The 19,473-nt window shown below is 36.8% G+C and overlaps 1 protein-coding gene across 11 annotated transcripts in view; it reads left to right on the top strand.

Moving 5' to 3' along the window:
• Positions 1-19,473, top strand: part of LOC5564400 (kinesin-like protein Klp10A) — a 143,814-nt gene that overhangs the window by 80,437 nt on the left and 43,904 nt on the right. For 8 of the 11 annotated variants that reach the window (XM_021844438.1, XM_021844472.1, XM_021844470.1 and 5 more), the window contains one exon: positions 2,072-2,263. The exons of 2 other annotated variants lie outside the window; for them this stretch is intronic. In XM_021844438.1, coding sequence (XP_021700130.1) covers positions 2,072-2,263 — 192 coding nt within the window. Of the gene's footprint in view, positions 1-1,696; positions 1,933-2,071; positions 2,264-19,473 lie in introns of those variants that run through there. One more of the 11 variants, XM_021844494.1, reaches the window with a different exon arrangement.

Below are 19,473 nucleotides of genomic sequence, written 5' to 3'. Positions count from 1 at the left end.
TGTTCGACCTACCACTAATTTTCGACCCATCCATACGATTTCGGCCTACTTTGTATACAGTTAAAAATTATGAAGATTACACGTCATGTAAAGTCCATTTATGCGATGTAAACATGACGTCATGTAAATTTAAGTTTGAAATCATGTAAATATGTGTTATATGTCACGTAATCACACAGGATCCTGTCAGGTTACATGACATATAATTGAAGTTTACGTGACATGTAAATATTCATTATATACCACGCCTCAATTATGTGCAGTATATGTCAAGGAATTTCACATGTTTCGTTCGAACCTTGTTTAAAAGTTTGAAAATTGGCACAGAATTCTTGTAGGTCGGGGAAAAGTGCTTTTCCCCTATAGTAGCAACAAAATAAACCTATTTAAAAATTCTTTAACGTCATCTTCGAGTAACTATAATCCATTATTCATCCCGATGACATTATCCGCAGACTCCGCAATGAACGACATTACTTGACCTCACCGTTATATCCATGGATTTTCAAGGCCACTGTTTCCGGATGATAGTTCATAGTGCAGCTCACTCCATCGGATGCTTTCTGCTGCAACAGAGTGCTTTCGCTAAAGAGCCGTGTGAAGATGATATACGATATGACACAAACTGCGTATACATTGCAAACAGTTCGTGTCGGGATCAACGCCACTTATGCAGTAAATGACGATGAACCCTTTGTGAGCTCACAGTTCAACATGCTGTGCGTGCGATTTATTGCTTTAACAAGCTTGATTGCCCCATAGCTTGTTATGGTCATTCGATTGAGAGCCGGAGATTTACGGATCATAATTAAGCGTTCTCTGAATGCCTGCCAGTGATTCTGTCGCAGTTAAATTGCACATTCGTTAACCCACAGGGATTTTTACCAATACTGTTACACTAACACCATCGTAGGAGGATTTTTGTTCCGTGTTCACATTCATTGCAATCAGTTCCGGACATTTTCCATGGAAACCGGCCGAGTTTGTTTATCTAGCGACTCACAAAAATCCATATTTCACCGTTTGTATCATAATCTGGTGGTGCTCAACCTTCACTGGCCGCGACCCATTAGCAGGCCTGTTACCAGGTATCTTTTTGAAGGCTTAGTCAATATTTTTTAGTGTTATGATATGAAGAAAGACGAAATAAAGACCATCGTGCTTTTTTCTAATTGCCCAAAATTTTATGGCACTTGGGGACCTAGTGTAGTACCAAGGGACCTAATGTAGTATTAGAATTGGTACCTATTCTGACTCTGATTACTATGCCTTTATTTCGTCATTATATGACTATGAAGATTAATTGAGGCAAATTTACATGTTGAAATCGAACACGTATTCAAAATAGAGTAACTATTGCTGATAAGTATTTTCGTGAGAAAAACACTAACCGATGCTTTTCGGCAAATATAAATAAAGTTTGAGAAACACTACCAAGAACCGTCTGCTGTCATATCAGAACCCAACAACCGAGCAGTCTCACAATTTCCCAAAGCTGCTGCCTAGAATTATTTGTGCTGTCATAGTAGCGTGAAAGAATTTGATTAGTTTGCAGGTTGTTTTGTCTATTTTGACGGTGTGATGTGGGCTTAATCCGAGCTGCTCGGCTTTTTTGCGTTCTTTGCACTCGGCCACCAGCACTTTGAATGGATTGGGAAAATATCAAACTATTAGTGTAGCGGAAAAGTCCTTCAACGATCCAGTCTCGAGCCGGCAGCGGAAGGATTGAATCGATAAAAATTTGTGCTATCTAGAATTTTAGCTGATACTGATGTGAAAAACAATTGAAAAGGACAACGAGTGTTGTAGTTACCCAACGGAAAGAAAACCAATCGAAACATGTTTCCAATATTCTTCGAAATAAGTTTTAACGATTACCAAAACAACAATCTCCCCAGACGGAGAAGAACCAGTAATGATTCTAGCGAGAAGGTCTCTGTCCCAGTTTCAATAATTGCTTGCTAACCGAGTCGCGTTACTAACACAAAATCGTAATCTCTCTCCTCCCATTACCCGTCATTGCGAAACAAAAAATCCCGAATCTTGACCTGAATCCCGAAATCGTGAATAGGAATCGTCACAATCGTCCGCCGAGGACGATGGCTTCCTGGAAGATCAGGAAGATCCCTCCCTGGTGCAGCACAATAACAACAACAACCATAGTAGCAGTAATGGAACTTCTAATGGCACCGGAAGCAGTGGAGCTGGGCTTGGCGGTGGCACTATGCCCATCAGTCGGTCCACGAATGCGGCTACTAAATCGGTATTTGCATTACGGTTTCGTTACCTTCTTCTTCTACTCAACTTTGTCGGAATTTTTGGTTCATAGTTTTCGAATTTGGTTTCGGTTATATTCAGTTCTGTTGAGTGTTTTTTCTCAGTCCTTGGCTTATCTTTTTTGCAGGTTGTGTGACTTTTTTGGTTTCTCCACTTTGAATTTCTTATTGCACAGCTGTGATTTGTTTTCGTTATTGCACATGGGACCTTTGAATCTGTACAAAATAATCATGGTAATAGGGATATCCTAAGGTTATATTGCGTAGAAAATTATTGTACGATTATGTTACTTATTCTTCAGTCTCAATTAAGGTACACCGGGGCAAAGTGAAACCTCAAATGTTCGGTGTGCTATCTGATTTCTATGCTTAAATATTGTACGGGAGTATCTATCTTAGAGTTAAAAAAAAAAACTTCGAGCGCTGAAACATTTGGCGAAATGCATTACGATTACCATCATTTTGAAAACGTTGTATTTCATCTTGACCCACCCGTTTCAATTTGCCCCGGAGTACCTTATTAGTTTTTCACATGCCTTCAAAATATATATATATATATTTTTTTAATATCTTTATTAGTATCATTCCAAACATTACATTCATTTCTTATATCTAGGTGTTCTGTGTTATTAGACAACACTATCATCCTAATTTGGTAAAACAAATTTAAGATGTTATTAACATTTTGTTAACAACATATTACATTTCATTTGCCGTTGCAGTTCAGATTTTTTGCAGGTGAGTTGATTTCACCTGCTTGTAAGAGAAAAAAAAAACGCTTTTAATATACTTAACCTAAACATATAACGCATTAATCGTGGCAATAGAAGATTGTAACGATTTTTGCCTGAAATTATTAATTATTTTATTTGACATTTGTTCCAATGTTTCAACATTGGATATTCTATGTAACTCATTGGTAATATACCAGGGAGGAAGCCTCAGAATCATTTTCAAAATTTTATTTTGAATTCTCTGCAGAGCTTTCTTCCTGGTATTACAACAGCTAGTCCATATTGGTACAGCATACAACATGGCTGGCCTGAAAATTTGTTTGAATATCAAAAGCTTGTTCTTAAGACAAAGTTTTGTTTTTCTATTAATAAGGGGATAGAGACATTTTACATATTTATTACATTTGGCTTGAATGCCCTCAATGTGATTTTTGAAAGTGAAATTCTTATCTAGCATGAGCCCTAGATACTTAACTTCATCTGACCAAGTTATTGGAACCCCTCTCATCGTGACAACATGTCTACTTGAAGGTTTCAAATAAAGAGCTTTTGGTTTATGTGGGAATATTATTAGTTGAGTTTTGGAAGCATTGGGAGAAATCTTCCATTTTTGCAAGTATGAAGAAAATATATCCAAACTTTTTTGCAATCGACTACAGATGACACGCAGGCTTCGTCCTTTGGCGGAGAGGCCTGTATCATCCGCAAACAAGGATTTTTGACATCCCTGAGGTAACTCAGGTAAGTCAGATGTGAAAATATTGTATAATATTGGTCTCAAAATGCTGCCTTGAGGAACACCAGCTCTTACAGGAAGTCTTTCAGATCTGGAATTCTGATAATTAACCTGAAGTGTACGATTTGACAGATAACTTTGAATTATTCTAACAATGTATGTTGGAAAATTAAAGTTTTTTAATTTTACAATCAAACCTTCATGCCAAACACTGTCGAATGCTTTTTCTATGTCTAGAAGAGCAAGACCAGTAGAATAGCCTTCAGATTTGTTGGAACGGATCAAATTTGTTACACGTAAAAGTTGATGAGTGGTCGAATGTCCATGGCGGAATCCGAACTGTTCATTGGCAAAAATTGAATTTTCGTTGATGTGGGCCATCATTCTGTTCAAAATAACCTTTTCAAAAAGTTTACTGATGGAGGAAAGCAAACTGATTGGACGATAGCTAGAAGCTTCTGCAGGATTTTTGTCTGGTTTTAAAATTGGAACAACCTTAGCATTTTTCCATTTATCAGGAAAATATGCTAATTGAAAACATTTGTTAAATATATCAACTAAAAATGATAAGCTACTTTCTGGAAGTTTCTTGATGAGGATGTAGAAAATTTCATCATCGCGAGGAGCTTTCATATTTTTGAATTTTTTAATAATAGTTCTCACTTCTTCCAAATCAGTCTCCCAGGTATTTTCGAAAACGTTCTCTTGATTGAGAATATTTTCGAACTCCTGAGTAACTTCATTTTCAATTGGACTAGTAAGTCCTAAATTAAAATTGTGCGCACTTTCAAACTGCATAGCAAGTTTTTGAGCTTTTTCGCAATTAGTTAGTAATAATTTGTTTTCCTCTTTTAATGCCGGTATTGGCTTCTGAGGTTTTTTCAAGATTTTAGATAATTTCCAAAAGGGCTTAGAGCCAGGGTCCAATTGAGAAATTTTATTTTCAAAATTTTTGTTTCTTAATTGAGCAAAACGTTTCTTGATTTCTTTCTGCAAATCCTGCCATATAATTTTCATAGCAGGATCGCGAGTGCGTTGAAATTGCCTTCTCCTCACGTTTTTAAGACGGATCAAGAGTTTAAGATCATCGTCTATAATCACGGATTCAAATTTTACTTCACATTTTGGAATTGCAATGCTCCGGGCTTCAACAATGGAATTTGTTAAAGTTTCAAGAGCATTGTCAATATCAAGTTTAGTTTCTAAAGAAATGTTAACATCAAGATTAGAGTCAACATACGTTTTATATATATTCCAGTCGGCTCGTAAATAATTGAAAGTGGAGCTGATAGTATTGAGAATCGCTTCTTGGGATATTTGAAATGTAACAGGGACATGATCAGAATCAAAATCAGCATGAGTAACTAATTGGCTACAAAGATGACTAGAGTCGGTTAAGACCAAGTCAATCGTAGATGGATTTCTAGAAGATGAAAAACATGTAGGGCTATCAGGGTATTGAATTGAGAAATATCCTGAAGAGCACTCATCAAATAAAATTCTGCCGTTGGAATTACTTTGAGAATTATTCCATGACCGATGTTTGGCATTAAAGTCACCAATGACAAAACATTTTGACTTATTGCGAGTCAATTTACGCAAGTCAGTTTGGAGCAAATTAACTTGCTGTACAGAGCATTGAAAAGGCAAATAGGCAGCTATGAAAGTATATTTACCAAACTGTGTTTCAACAGAAACACCTAAAGTTTCAAAAACTTTAGATTCAAATGATGAAAACAGTTGATGTTTTATACGCCTATGAATGATGATTGCAACTCCCCCACATGCCCCATCAAGTCGATCATTACGATTAACAAAAAAGTTAGGATCTCTTTTGAGTTTAGATCCAGGTTTTAAATACGTTTCGGTAATAACTGCTATATGCACGTTATTAACAGTAAGAAAATTAAACAGCTCGTCCTCTTTACCATTCAGAGAACGAGCATTCCAATTTAAAATATTTAAATTATTATTTGGATCCATTAGAAAAACGTAATCCAATAACAATTTGATTTGAAAATTTTACACCTACTTGGACTGCTTCAGTTATAGTGGTGGCTTTGAACATTGCATCAATCATTAGATTCAATTGTTCAGTTAGAAAATTAAAATCAGAGGCAGACATGTCATGTGATTTCCCATTAGAATTTTCGGTAGACGAAGAAGCGGAGTTACCTGTGGCGGTAGGGTTTTTTCCATTTGATTTGAAACAAGTAGAATGGGTACTCATGGAACGAATAGGGGAAGAGTTCAAATTACCTGGTACGATATCGGCAAAGGATTTACCGTGGGTAGATACATTCGAAATTAAAAGATTCGAACGGCTACCCGACGGATTAAAATTAGTTTGTGAATGAGCATGATTATGATCTTCCTGATGGGTATGATTCATGATCAAGCGATCGTTAACTGAAAAATGAGCATTGTTCGATACTCTACCAGGCAAATTCCGGAAACGACCGTTATCGTAACGGATATTATCTTTCATCTGCCTGGCACGAGCCTCAATGACCCTTTTGCGTGAAGGACAATTCCAAAAATTGGACTTATGGTTAGCCCCGCAATTACAGCATATGAATTTGGTGGTATCTTCCTTCACTGGACAGACGTCTTTGGCGTGAGAAGAACCTCCGCAAATCATGCATTTAGCATCCATGCGACAATTTTTTGTACCATGACCCCACTTTTGGCACCGACGGCACTGAGTGGGGTTCTGGTAATTTCCTCCAGGTTTCTGGAAATGTTCCCATGTCACACGGACATCAAACAAAAGTTTTGCTTTTTCTAAAGCTTTAATATTATTTAGTTCTTTTTTGTTAAAGTGAACTAAATAAAATTCTTGAGAAAGCCCTTTCCGAACAATGCCAGATTGGGTTCTCTTTTTCATAATGATTACTTGGACTGGGGAAAATCCAAGTAAATCATTTATTCCATTTTTGATCTCTTCAGGTGACTTATAGTCACTTGAGAGACCTTTCAAGACAACTTTGAACAAACGTTCAGTTTTGTCGTCATAAGTAAAAAATTTGTGCTTCTTCTCTTCAAGATGTCTGAGAAGAAGTTCACGATCTTTAAGAGTTTCCGGCAAAACGTGACAGTCTCCTTTCTTTGCGATTTGGAAGGAAACCTTGATTCCCCTAATGGAGTTCAAGATCTCCTGCCTAAATCCCCCAAATTCAGAACAACTGACCACGATAGGCGGCACTCTTTGCTTCCTCACTTGAATCAAAGAGCCTGGGCTAGAGGCTGCTTCGATTTGGTGTTCGGAAAATTTGTCTAGAGCATCGAACTGATTGCTCATTTCGATACAATTATCCATTTCACCCTTGGAAGAAAGTTCGCATTCCGGGGAAACGTCCTTTCTTCCATTCTTGCCACGTGTAGTGACAGTTTTAAAACCCACTTTTTTAGAAGGAAGTAGTGAATTCAGAGATTCACCCTTCCTTTTGTTTGTTGTTGATACCATGTTTAATTAATAAACGAAAGAAGACGTGACCTTCGAGAGGTTTTTTCCCAAGACGGTGTCCAAGAAGGATTACCACCGCTAGCTTTCGCCAACGGGTCCAACGAAAAATCGAAGGCACGGGTCCTAACAAGGATCGTAAAGGGATCAATAGTAGAAAATAGTACTGAAAAGTACTGTTTTAGTAGCACTGAAAAGTACCGTTTTTAATTTTAGCACTGAAAAGTACTGTTTATGTAGCACTGAAAAGTACTGTTTATTGCTTTAGGTAGTTTTTAAGAAAACTTCCAAGAGCAGAGAGAATTCGTGTACGCACAGCACGAAGGTACGATGCGCACTGACTTCAAAATATAATAATTTGCCCTTGTATTTATCGATATTTATACATGAACATCCACGAGTAATTGATTCAAAAGCTTTAATTATAAGTTCAAAATACTTTGTTCAGAGGCGTCGCGGGGCCTAATTATCAACCTGTGCACTTCTAATTTATGTCGAATTCGTTTTTGAACCTAGGCTGGAACTGGCGCAACCTGTTCTGAACCACAGTTTCAACCCCAACCCGATTCAAGTTCGACCGAAATTCAATTTGCTTGATGTTGGTTTATTTATGTGCTGATAACCGACCCAGTTCCTAAAAATGGAAACAACATTAGTGTCATTTTATATATGTCATTATTAGGTACACCTTGGATTCGAACCATTTTTTTTTTCTAAGGTAATAAAATGTATAATCAATCTTTACTAGCATTACGCTTCGTGTACTTGGTGCACGCATCAAGAAAATTGCTCGCTTTTAAACCACACCACAAGCGTTATACTGACGATGGCGATACGTAGGGCACGACCACTTTTGAATTCATTTTCTGATTGTCTTCTGATTGACCATCACAAGTACCACCGCGCTAATACTGTATGCTGGAAGCGAGGTTCTTGACCAGTATTGTACAAAAAAAACGCGCGGGCCCTGAGTCTCATACTTACAGAAACTTCTTACCGTCAGCCGTCTAAAATATCACGCCAGTACTCCACACCACAAGCGTGGTGATGTTCAAAGGGCGAAGGAAAAAAGAGAGCAAGCAAAATGGATCTCTCTCATGGATTGATTTGTCTCTTGTCTTCCCACCGCACGCTCGCACAGATTGATGTGGCAAGACTGTGCACCGGCCAGAGTTGACGCTTTGGCTACTTACACACTGGCATTTGTAGTGCAAAAACATTCTACCACATATACAGAATTGTGTGTACGACGAAAGGCAACGCGTCTCCCGATGAGAGTGCACGCACACGTTGGGTTTCATCGTCATAGCAGCAACGTGTAGCGTGGAAGAAAGTGTTGCGTAGCATGCATCGCACTGACCGCGTAGGGAAAATTAGGGCACAGATCTCGTGCCGCGCCAAACAGCTTTTGCATTTAATTTGAATAGCAAAAATATAACAACAAATATTTTGAAAGGCAAAAATTGCGATGATCAATGATAAAGATAATTGAAATAGGCTAAATTTTATTGAGAGAATTTAAGAATCGTACTTCAATAATAGTAGAAATTGTAGGTTGTTATGATGAACGATTTGCCACCTGTGCAGTGCACATGTTGCACATGTGGACGCGACGCCTCTGACTTTGTTAAAAAGAAAACTCTTAAAAACGGTCAGCTTTTTGTCACTTACACCCCTTTGCTTCTAACCCTCCTCAAAAAAAGTTCGTAGAATCTGCAATAACTTCAGATTTCTTATTTGAAAACAATATAAAACATCTTTTGAAATAAATGACTCAAAGTTATAAGACTTTCCGTATAAAAATTAAATGATATAATTTGAAAAACACAGAACAATCTTTTTGAAAATAACTATAAGCATAGCAGAGGTCAGATGTTGTACTTACTTGACAAAGAAAGATGACAGCTAATGATGGATTCCTTGAGAGATCCCCTTCTATCATGCCGATCATACGTCTATCTCTATGACATTATAGGAACATTTTTCGATTTTGGAAGATGTGTGAATCTGGTTTAAGCAGCATAGATTATCTCTAATCATTGTTTTGAGTAACGTACGAGAGATAAGGTACGGTAGAAATACAATCCAGATACAATGAACACAGAATGCCTAACCTAAAAATTTATAAGACCTAATCTGTTCACTCTGCCTCAGCCAGTCATATAGATGATATTAACCACAAAAGCAACACAAAATCTATCGCAACTTTCGGTTCGCTGGACACGACCGACAAGCTCTGAACTATGTGTGGCAGATGCGTGCTCTGATGCATCTGAAGCTCTTGATTGAACTAGCTCTACATGTGAAGTACTGTATAGTATCAACGATGAGCCATCAACTGGTTATCGATCATTTATCCCAAGATGGCGCGCGTAATTATACCCATTAAATGGCAAGTAGACTTCAAGCCTCTAATGGTGAAATTGGCTATTACCGAATAAACTCATCACCACAATACCTCCTCCGCCATTAGCACCTTTAGAAGAAGAAAAAAAACTGGTAATTATGCGCTTTTATGCTAGTTACCTCCGCTACCAAAGGGGCATCCTCCAAAGTTGCTGGACCGCAGCAGTTTTGGCCTTATTTTTTCAGCCACCACTAAGCTTTTCACTCCCATGCTGCCCATTATAGGTGTTGCATTCAAATGTGTTCCGCCGCCAGTCACTGTCAGCGGTTTTCAAATCGTGCTCCGTGGCGATTTGTACAATTTCAAACGATGCTCTTGTATTACTATACGTTCTGTGTAAAATACATGCCATAGACCTGAAGCGTTTTTTTTCTTGTTACAATTCGAAGTAATTGTTAAAGTGATCCGTGCAATATATTGATTTTGAAAAGTGCTCCGCAAGTGAAAATATCTGCAAACTCCAGCACTATAGGATGGATGATGGGCGCAGTCTCTTCACCTATAGTGGGCATTTCTTTTCAATTTGCCATCAATAGGATGATATAAGGCGTATGTGCGTGGAACCCCGTTGATCCCTTACGACCATCATCATCTTAATCGTCGTAACGCACCGGAGAAGTTTCACTGAAATTGACCACGGTTGCAGATGATGCATTAGAGAAGTGAACGAATCGGTTGGTTTCGCAGCTCCATAGGCCTCCGGATCAATTTGTGGCGCATCTTTTATGTGTGCTTGAAAAGGGGGAAATTTGTATCCAATGTATGAAAAAAGTAGGCATTGGTGGCGAGAGAAGCAGGAAAAAAAGTTCAATCATTACGGTCACCTCAACCTTGAAGTGTCGGTTGGATTCAGCAAGAAGTGTAGATGTTCAGTGTTAAATGAATCAAGGCTTTTAAATGGCAAATTGGAGAGAACCTTGAGAGAAATAAGAATTTAATTTTGCTCTTTATGGTTTAATTAGGCATGCATGATCAAACGATAAAATTATTGCTTGCTTTTTATTACTATAAATATAGTGTACTGAAGGTGAAAAGAAAATAAAGCCACACATTGAATTTTCAAGAGCACAATTTAACAATTTTCTTAAGGGCTTATCTGCATTTATCCATTTCTCTTCATTGATATTTTTTTCGCATTATTACAGAAAACTGATTCACTTATCGTGACATGTTTTCGTGCTGTAGGACAAAGAATTACTATATCTTGTTTTACATATAGCAGTTGTTACTGAAACTTATTTGAAACCTGGATCCTGGAAGTGTTCTTCAGGATATTTATCAACCTGGTAGCCCTACCTGTTTTTACTCTTCTAAAAACCCTTCTACGATTGGTTTAGTCATAACCGACTCTAGTCAACTGAAATACATATGAAACATGCATCCATAGTAACCTTGATGTTAACATTTCTTTGCAAACAAAACATGATATTGACAATGTCCTCGAAAGTTGAACAAATTCCATTGTTATGGTTATGCTTATTCTAGCGAATAGCGACAAATAATTTGAGTTCTTGCGATACGTAACGATAGTGGACTGATTTCAGACCGTAAACTATAAACAAAATGTAAACGATATGACATCACTTTCCCAACGCAGCAAATTAAATCCCACCATTCCCAAATTGATTTTTCCCACTCATCCTCTCGAACGGAATCTTGTTTTGCTGTTGCGCTACTTCACTCTCTAGCACAATACCAATAACGTCAGTAAGCTCCGTTTAGCTTGAACAATACTAATTGACCAACACATCATCGTAGCTTCTAAATACGAGCGAAGATAGCGAAGGAGAGAGATGATTGGCAATTTTGCCATTTCGGAGTCATCAAGTCAATTGAACTAGCTCCGAATTTGTCATTCTTATTATAATACTTATTATACAGTTGTGGACTTCCTTAGCCGAGTGGTTAGAGTCCGCGGCTACAAAGCAAAGCCATGCTGAAGGTGTCTGGGTTCGATTCCCGGTCAGTCCAGGATCTTTTCGTAATGGAAATTTCCTTGACTACCCTGGGCATAGAGTATTATCGTACCTGCCACACGATATACGAATGCGAAAATGGCAACTATGGCAAAAAAAGCTCTCAGTTAATAACTGTGGAAGTGCTCATAAGAACACTAAGCAGAGAAGCAGGCTTTGTCCCAGTGAGGACGTTAAGAAGAAGAAGAATACAGTTGTGGTCAGAATAATAGTAGTGAAAGTCATTACCTTTCAAAAATTTAGCACAGGGTAAATTGATCAAAAGGTCCTATAACACTTCCCCGAATACCATTACCCCGAAAACCATCTCCCCGAAAACCAGTACCCCGAAAACCATTACCCCGAATGCGACGTTACCCCGAATGACACATTACCCCGAAAACGATTACCCCGAATGGTAAATTACCCCGAAAATCAGTTCCCCTAATACGACACTTCCCCGAAAATCAGTGATGCACTTCAAGAAATTCTTCAAGGAAGCTCGCGAATTTGAGCCTTAAAATTTTCGGCTTGTAACTACTACTATTCCTATTAGTGATTTTTCATTCTTTCAATCATCGGCTGTTCTTTCGAGGTTGTATAATGGCAGTGTGAAAATTTTAATCAATGATTTTCTCTTCATTGAGTTATAGGCTGTTCTTTCGAGTTGTACCGTTTGAGTTGAAGTTTGAGCGATAGCGGTAAAAAAAATCGACTGACAAAATTGTCTTGAGCGAAATTCGAAGTTGACAGTGACTTCAAAAAATAAATGAAAATAAGCCCCTGCATTACTTGTCTGTATTACATCTTGTCTTGTTATCGGCTATTCTTTCGGAAGTTGCACTAGCAATGTGATTGTTGGCATCATAATTATTTACGCTTTCAACAGCGATTTTTTCTTCTTTTATCATAGGCTGTTCTTTAGCGATGTACTTTTGACGTAGTGGTCAGTTTAATATCAGTTAACATTTTCATCTGACATTTTTCAAACCATATACTAATGACATTTTAGAATATGTTGAACTCGCATTGCCTCCAGCAATATAAAAATATAATTATGCATTACCAAATTATATAACGCTTTTGAAAGAAGGCGGGAAAGGTCTCTAATATTAACATGTCAGCATTATCATCAGTTCGAAAAATGATTTATTGCTGTGAACACAATCATTCTCACAAAATCAAGTACACGCCTGTGAGTAAAATTTGGGTTCTCACTTGGCTCATGAAGAATAGCTGTTGATTAAAAGAATAATATATCTTTGATAATATGGAGAACATGAATTCAAATGAAAATCAAAATTCTATGAAATAGGTATATGGGATTCATTTGTCGGATCTTCAATTTTTCGTGCCAAGAAAATTCGGGGTTATGGTCCATTCGGGGAAATGGTATTCGGGGTAACGGACTATTCGGGGTAATGGTTTTCGGGGTATTGGTTTTCGGGGTACTTGACCATTCGGGGTATTGACTTTCGGGGTGATGGTTTTCGGGGTAATGGTATTCGGGGAAATGTTATAGGATCTTTATTCTTCAAAATTTTTGTTGAACATAAAATAAAAAAAAAAACTATTAATATTTTGTTTAATTTTATCTAATGCTTATTTCTTTTATTTATTTTTGAATTATTTTTTAAAATTTCATGACGATTGCTGATAAATGAACAAAGTTACAGGATCCCAAAGTTGAGCATTTTGTATGATAAACGGCTTTGTTATTATTATTCTGCACATAACTGTATATTCTTCAAAATGGGTCAGGCACTGATGCTTTTTTCAATGCTTAAAATTGAAATTTTTTCAATGATACTTTTGATATTTACAAAATCATTACCAAAGCAGCCTAGCAAAAACCTTGCTTCTTAAATTTTATCGTTGTCGCACAATCGTGCAAAACTGCATTTTCAATCGATTTTCTCCGCTCACCTTGACAGTGTCGGTCATTTTCCAGTGCAATTTCACTTCCCCCCTTGCAGCCACAATGCAACTCTCTTTAAACCCGCGTTGGGAAATCCGAGCGAAGGCCGGTCGTTCAAGAGTGGAACACAAAAATAACACCACGAACAATATCGTTTATGACCAATTTATCCCCCACCGTCTCGGCTTCTCTTGGTCATTTTCCGGCACAAGCATATGGTCGATCGGTTCATAAACACGTTTAAATGGAGGGGAAGCTTTCCTTTGCAATCCTTTCCCACTCTGCTGTCTGACTCATACGATTGTCAATAAACTTTAGGGGCTGTCCATTAATTACGTAAGAAAATTTTGGAGATTTGTTTTTCCGGTCTGTCCCTATGGCAAGACTTTTTGTATGCAAATTAAAAATAATTTGTATGGCGCGTAAGGAATCTCGGAATCCTTCACCCCCAATAAACCTTTGCGTAATCAATGGACGACCCCTTACCTGGGCTGGCGCACCATGTCAGAGAGAGAGAAAAGTGGGTTTCAAATTATCCATGGCATGACGTTATAGACAATTTGTACAATACTTTGTTTATGAAAACGTTTTTGTATCAAATGAATGTTAATTGATAAAACTGCGGCATCATCGAATTCGTGAATTTGTATGGATTCTAGTGAAACAAATACAAACTGAAATTGTTTTTTTCTTCATCAGTAGGGAGCGGAGGAGCAACATAATAGATAAAACGAGTTGACCTTTTTCTTCCTAGACTCTTTCACACATTAATAAATTATGATAAAAACAAATGAAAAGTCATAAAGTTGACGAGCAGTTTTCAGAACACATAAAACTATGTTTTCAAAATCCAGAGTCAAAATATAGATCAACCTCTGCTCACCTAACATTTACATACATATTGAATAAAAAAAATAACAAATCAACACAAAAATGATTCAGTTTGAAATTTTCAGACATACACATAATTATGTCAATAAATATAGTTATGTTCAAAAATCCTAATAACTTAAATAATAGTTTTAGCCAAACAAGCCGTTTTAATTTATAAGACTGAGAAAGCCATAAAATTACAAAAAAAAACATCAAAAAAGATATACAAGCGCCTTCAAAAAACAATGGGCTCCTTTTCTACTAATAACATCAATTATGGGCTTCGTGGCTGTGTGGTTAGTGTCGTCAGGCAGTGATCGCATCGTGTCAAGGGGTATGGGTTCGATTCCCGCGTCAGCCATAGAAACTTTTCGCAACGAAAGTTTCTCGGCTGTGCCATTGGAGCATGCTTGTTCGTTGTCTAGTGTTAAGTTACAGTCTGTGCAGCTAAATGGCTGAAGACGGCGCCTGTGTCTTTTAATAACGTCAACTGTACTGTACGCAGGCTTGATAATGCTCCTCAACATCATTTGAGTTCGGTGAAATACTCTAGAACAGCGCCTCCTCTTTGCATCGCAGAGGAATTTTTTTCAAGCCTGACTGTACGTAATGTACTGCTATGCGATTTTGTATTAATAATAAATAATTGCATTAAGTAGGAGAGATAAAAATAATAGAGAGCTAAAACAGCCCCTAACAGGGCTGGTAGCGTCTCAGTGCCTTTAAAATGGGAACTTTGGGGAGACCTTACACTTGAAAATAGAGACCAAAAAAGACCAAACAGAGACTAGAAAAAGCTATATAGTAATATAGTATTAAGAAAATAATCCATACAAGAATCAGGAGATAAAAGATTACATAATGTTTTTTTTTCTAAAAATCTCGCCAGACATTTTCATATGAATATTTTTTTGTTAATTCCAAGTATTACTGCTCGTGTTACTGTATGCAATTTTTTCAAGTTTTTTAAGCATTCTATCTGAACCAAAGAAATTCTTTATTAATTTAAAGGCCTTTTGAAGGAATTCCTTCATGAATTTCGTACAAGATACCTTTAAGAATTCATCCTGTTTTTTTTTTTAAGGATACCCCAGAACTTAATCCAGGGACTTCTCCTAATTCATCCAAAGATTGTTTCACAAATTCCCAAATAAAATTCTGGAGTCCATCCAGTGCTTCTTCAATCGATTTCGCCAGGGTTCCATCCAACACACTTACATTATTTTACGGATTCCTGTAAAATTTCAACAACTGAACAGTTCGGTGAAATAAATTAACGGAGTACGGTAAATTTTTACAGTATTCGGTGAAAAATCACCGTTATCCGTAAAATTTCGACGGAATTACGGTGTTTTATTTCACCGAACTGTTTAGCTGTTGAGATTACGGTGAAATTCACCGTAAGAGCTTAGTGTGAAGATATCCGTTTCAAACATTTGCAAGAACTCAATTTCTCCAGAAAGATTTCCAGCATGAATTTCTCTAAAGATACCTTTAAAAATTACTCCAGATTATTCTCCTATGATTTCTTGAGAAAACTCATCTGATTTTTTCATGAAAATTCCCAAGGAAGCTCTCAAAGAATTTATCCAGGATTTTTTCCAGGATATCATTACATTTCCGTGTAAACCCCGGAGAATATCCTGGTGACCACTTGGTAGAATTTCCAAAAAACTACCTAAAAAAAGATTTGGAGATTTCTCTAGATGATTTCCTGAAATATTTAATGAACAATAAACAATTGTATATCTTTACAAAATCCTGCAGGATTTTCTGGAGGCATTCATTTTAAAGCATTGAATGGGATTCCTGTCGAATCTAGTGTACACTCGGGCAAATGGACTATCGATAAACAAAGGAACCCCTTATGAAAATTCGCCACAAGGAATCGGGTTGAAATTCATAAATTTGCCTTATGAAACAGAAATTTTAAAACAAAAATAGTTTTCGCCGCAATCTGGAATCGAACCAAGGACCTTGCGATCGATAGGCTCGTGCGTACATCCCGCGCCTATCGACGCCTTGGTGTGGAGTGATGCTAAAACGATACATAAAGCGTTCGTATTGCGATAATCGTTCCATCTTTCATAAGGCAAAATGTATGAATTTCGATAGTCCAGTTCGCTGCGTGTAGAAATTTTTGAAACAATTGCTATAATATTTGCTAATGTGAAAACTCAAATGATATTTTTAGGAATCCATAAAGTTGTTTGGAACAACTGCAGGATTCGAGCATGAAAAGTCGGAGAAAAAAGTTCTAGAAGGACTCAATGATTTTTGCGAAAAAAAATCATATGAAAATGGCTAAATAAATAACTGAAAAATCGTGTAAGAACATTGAATTGAACCCTTGGGGAATATCTTGGAAAAAACTCGTATAGGAATCTTTGAAAGATCTACTAGAGTAACTACTAGAAAAATCGATGGCAATCTATAATTGGTGGAAAAGTCTCTGGAGGACATTTGCATAAAATTAGAGCCAGTCTCTAAAAAGAGACCTACTACCAGCCCTGCTCTAAGTAGCTACATGTTTGTCATTTCATAAAATTATTCATGTCACCAACAAATATGATACTGACCTCATCTTGCTTCTTCTTACCCTATCATTTCCGTGTTCCGTGTTAAGCACGGTCATTATATGTTAGTAAAACTAAATCAAACTATCATTAGCATTTTTCTATTTTTTTCATTTTCAGCAGCAGTATTATCATAGATGGATTGCTCTCAACAACTCGGTTTTACCTTGTTCCTAGATCTAGACCAACATTTGTAAACACTCTGTGTAAAAAAACCGTTTTGTCTCAAATTCTGAACGTGACCCATATTCCGCACAGTGGCGATTTCAATGATATCAATTGATATTTTCATTAGTTTCCAGTTCAAAAATGAATGCAACAGTGAAAGAATTATTCAAATCCATTCGTCAAGCCAATTCGTGACATACAAACACCATTCTATATTTATTTGTATAGATTTTCGCAAATTAAACCTAATGAGGATTATGCTATCCTGAGAAGAACGGACTTGGAACTCAATATTTTCCACCAGTGCTAACCGTTGTTTGTTTGCTCGTCTTGCAGGAAACCATTTTCAATGTGCACACCTAAAAAACTTCATACAAAGCTTCTGCAGTTTGATGCAGGCAATAAGCCTAATAAATCGGCTGAACCAGATAGTTTTTACGAAAGTTTTGAAAGAGTTGGCGATTTTTGTTTCACATAAAATGTATAATATTTTTATCGTAATTAGTAATGCTCTCACACTCCTAGGCATACTCGGATTATTTTTATGAAAATTTTAGCTTGACAGCAGCCTGGCTGCTTGTTGATATCCAGTTCGCACCCCCCAAATACTATCCATTACTTGCGACATACGGTGATTTCAAATGTTGCGAAACTTTTTGCCGTTGTAAGAACCGCTTTCACTTAATTTGAGGTTACTAGCCGTTTTCAAATGTTTAGAACATTGGCTATCAAAAATGCATAATTTGTAGATTTCAGCTTGTGTGTCGAATTATTTGCTTGATTTACCACTGGATTCAGGACTAATGTGTTGTCAATAAAGTTCATAATAGTTTCGATCCTTTGAAATTATTTTTTTTTTGCGCTAAGGCTGGTTTGCTACTGTCATGAAAAGGAATCGCCTAGGGTAGAAGTACCAATTATGGCTATAGTACCAAATATGGCAATAGTGGGAACAAAAAGAGATTTTTCTTATTATTTCAATAGAATATAACGGCTAATATTCACAGGAACGATAAACCTATTTGTTTTTGATGATAACTAAGCCTTGATAAGAACATTCGTCCAATAAGCTTTGAAAAATGAACATTTGAAAAATATGCCTCACACATATGTCACTTTTTTAGCAGTTCGCTAAGGAACACCCGTCACGAAATTTTTGTTTTCATCCGGTAAAACTACTTCAACCGATAAATGTATGTTGCCTAGTCAGAACAAATGAACAAATTTAGCTGGTGAGCAACTAAATCTACTATTTTAAGTTGGAAATCGTGTTATTACCACTATGTCGATAACTGGTACAAAGAGTATATGAGAGCCCAATTATGGCGATACTCTGGAGGCGGTTTGTTTACATTTTTTGATCAGTAAAATAAAAGAAATAAAGCTATTTTACGGGTGACTTCCACAACAGGACGGTTCGGTAACGCATTATCTTCATGATTTGTACTCAATTACCTAGATTTTTCAATCACACGTTCGAAAACGTTAACAAGCGGAAGATGCTAATTTCATGGTAGAGAGGAGTTTTCAGCGATACTCGATTTTTGAATTTCGCTCTTTTTTCGTTAAAATTAGGCGCTGGAAAGGTAATGTGAGTTCATTAATGCTGTTTTGTATCATATTTTGCATTTTCACTACATTTTGACTCCTTTTCGAAAATTCATTTCCTTCCTTGAACCCATTGCAATAAATTGATTTAACATCTATTTAACACAATTTTTTTGGAAACATTTATGAGCAATCACTTCATTACTTATTAGCGTTACATTATCATTCGCTCTGGATGATGTTTGACTTCAATGCGTGCAAATATTCGATAGTCCATAATTGGTACACTTTTATGTCGAATGATAGGAACGCTATTGCCATAATTGGTACTAAGACAACGCTTTTGAAACCCAATTTTTAGAAGCTCTAAGTTAATTTAGTACTAAAACTGTTTAATTCAACTGTTTCGCAAGGCTTCAAACTAGTAATTAACATCAACAAGTCATGCTTACGTTTTAGAAACGCGGTTAAAATTTGATTTTTATCCATACTGTTGACATATTGCATCCATAATTGGTACACCTACCCTATTTCGATGCGTGGGAAATTTCTTCCCAGAAATGATCCAGAAAATCACATTTTTCTAATCGCAGTACGCAGTTGAGAAAAGATGTCATCACAAAGAGAACTCTCTGCAGGAAATTTCTTGACCCATTCAGTCTAGCAATTTCTTTACTTTTCTTGAGCAAAATGGCATACTCAGCTTTAGAAAAGATTCAATACTGCCATATAAAAGATACGAAGAGTTTTGTAACTGTAAGCATGTTGAAAAATATGATTGAATCAAAATTTAATGGTGCAATTCAAGTTATATCCTAC

The sequence above is a fragment of the Aedes aegypti genome, chromosome 1 (genome assembly GCF_002204515.2).
Source record: "Aedes aegypti strain LVP_AGWG chromosome 1, AaegL5.0 Primary Assembly, whole genome shotgun sequence".
In the NCBI taxonomy this organism is placed as follows: domain Eukaryota; kingdom Metazoa; phylum Arthropoda; class Insecta; order Diptera; family Culicidae; genus Aedes; species Aedes aegypti.
This window is presented reverse-complemented; position numbering and strand designations above follow the sequence as displayed.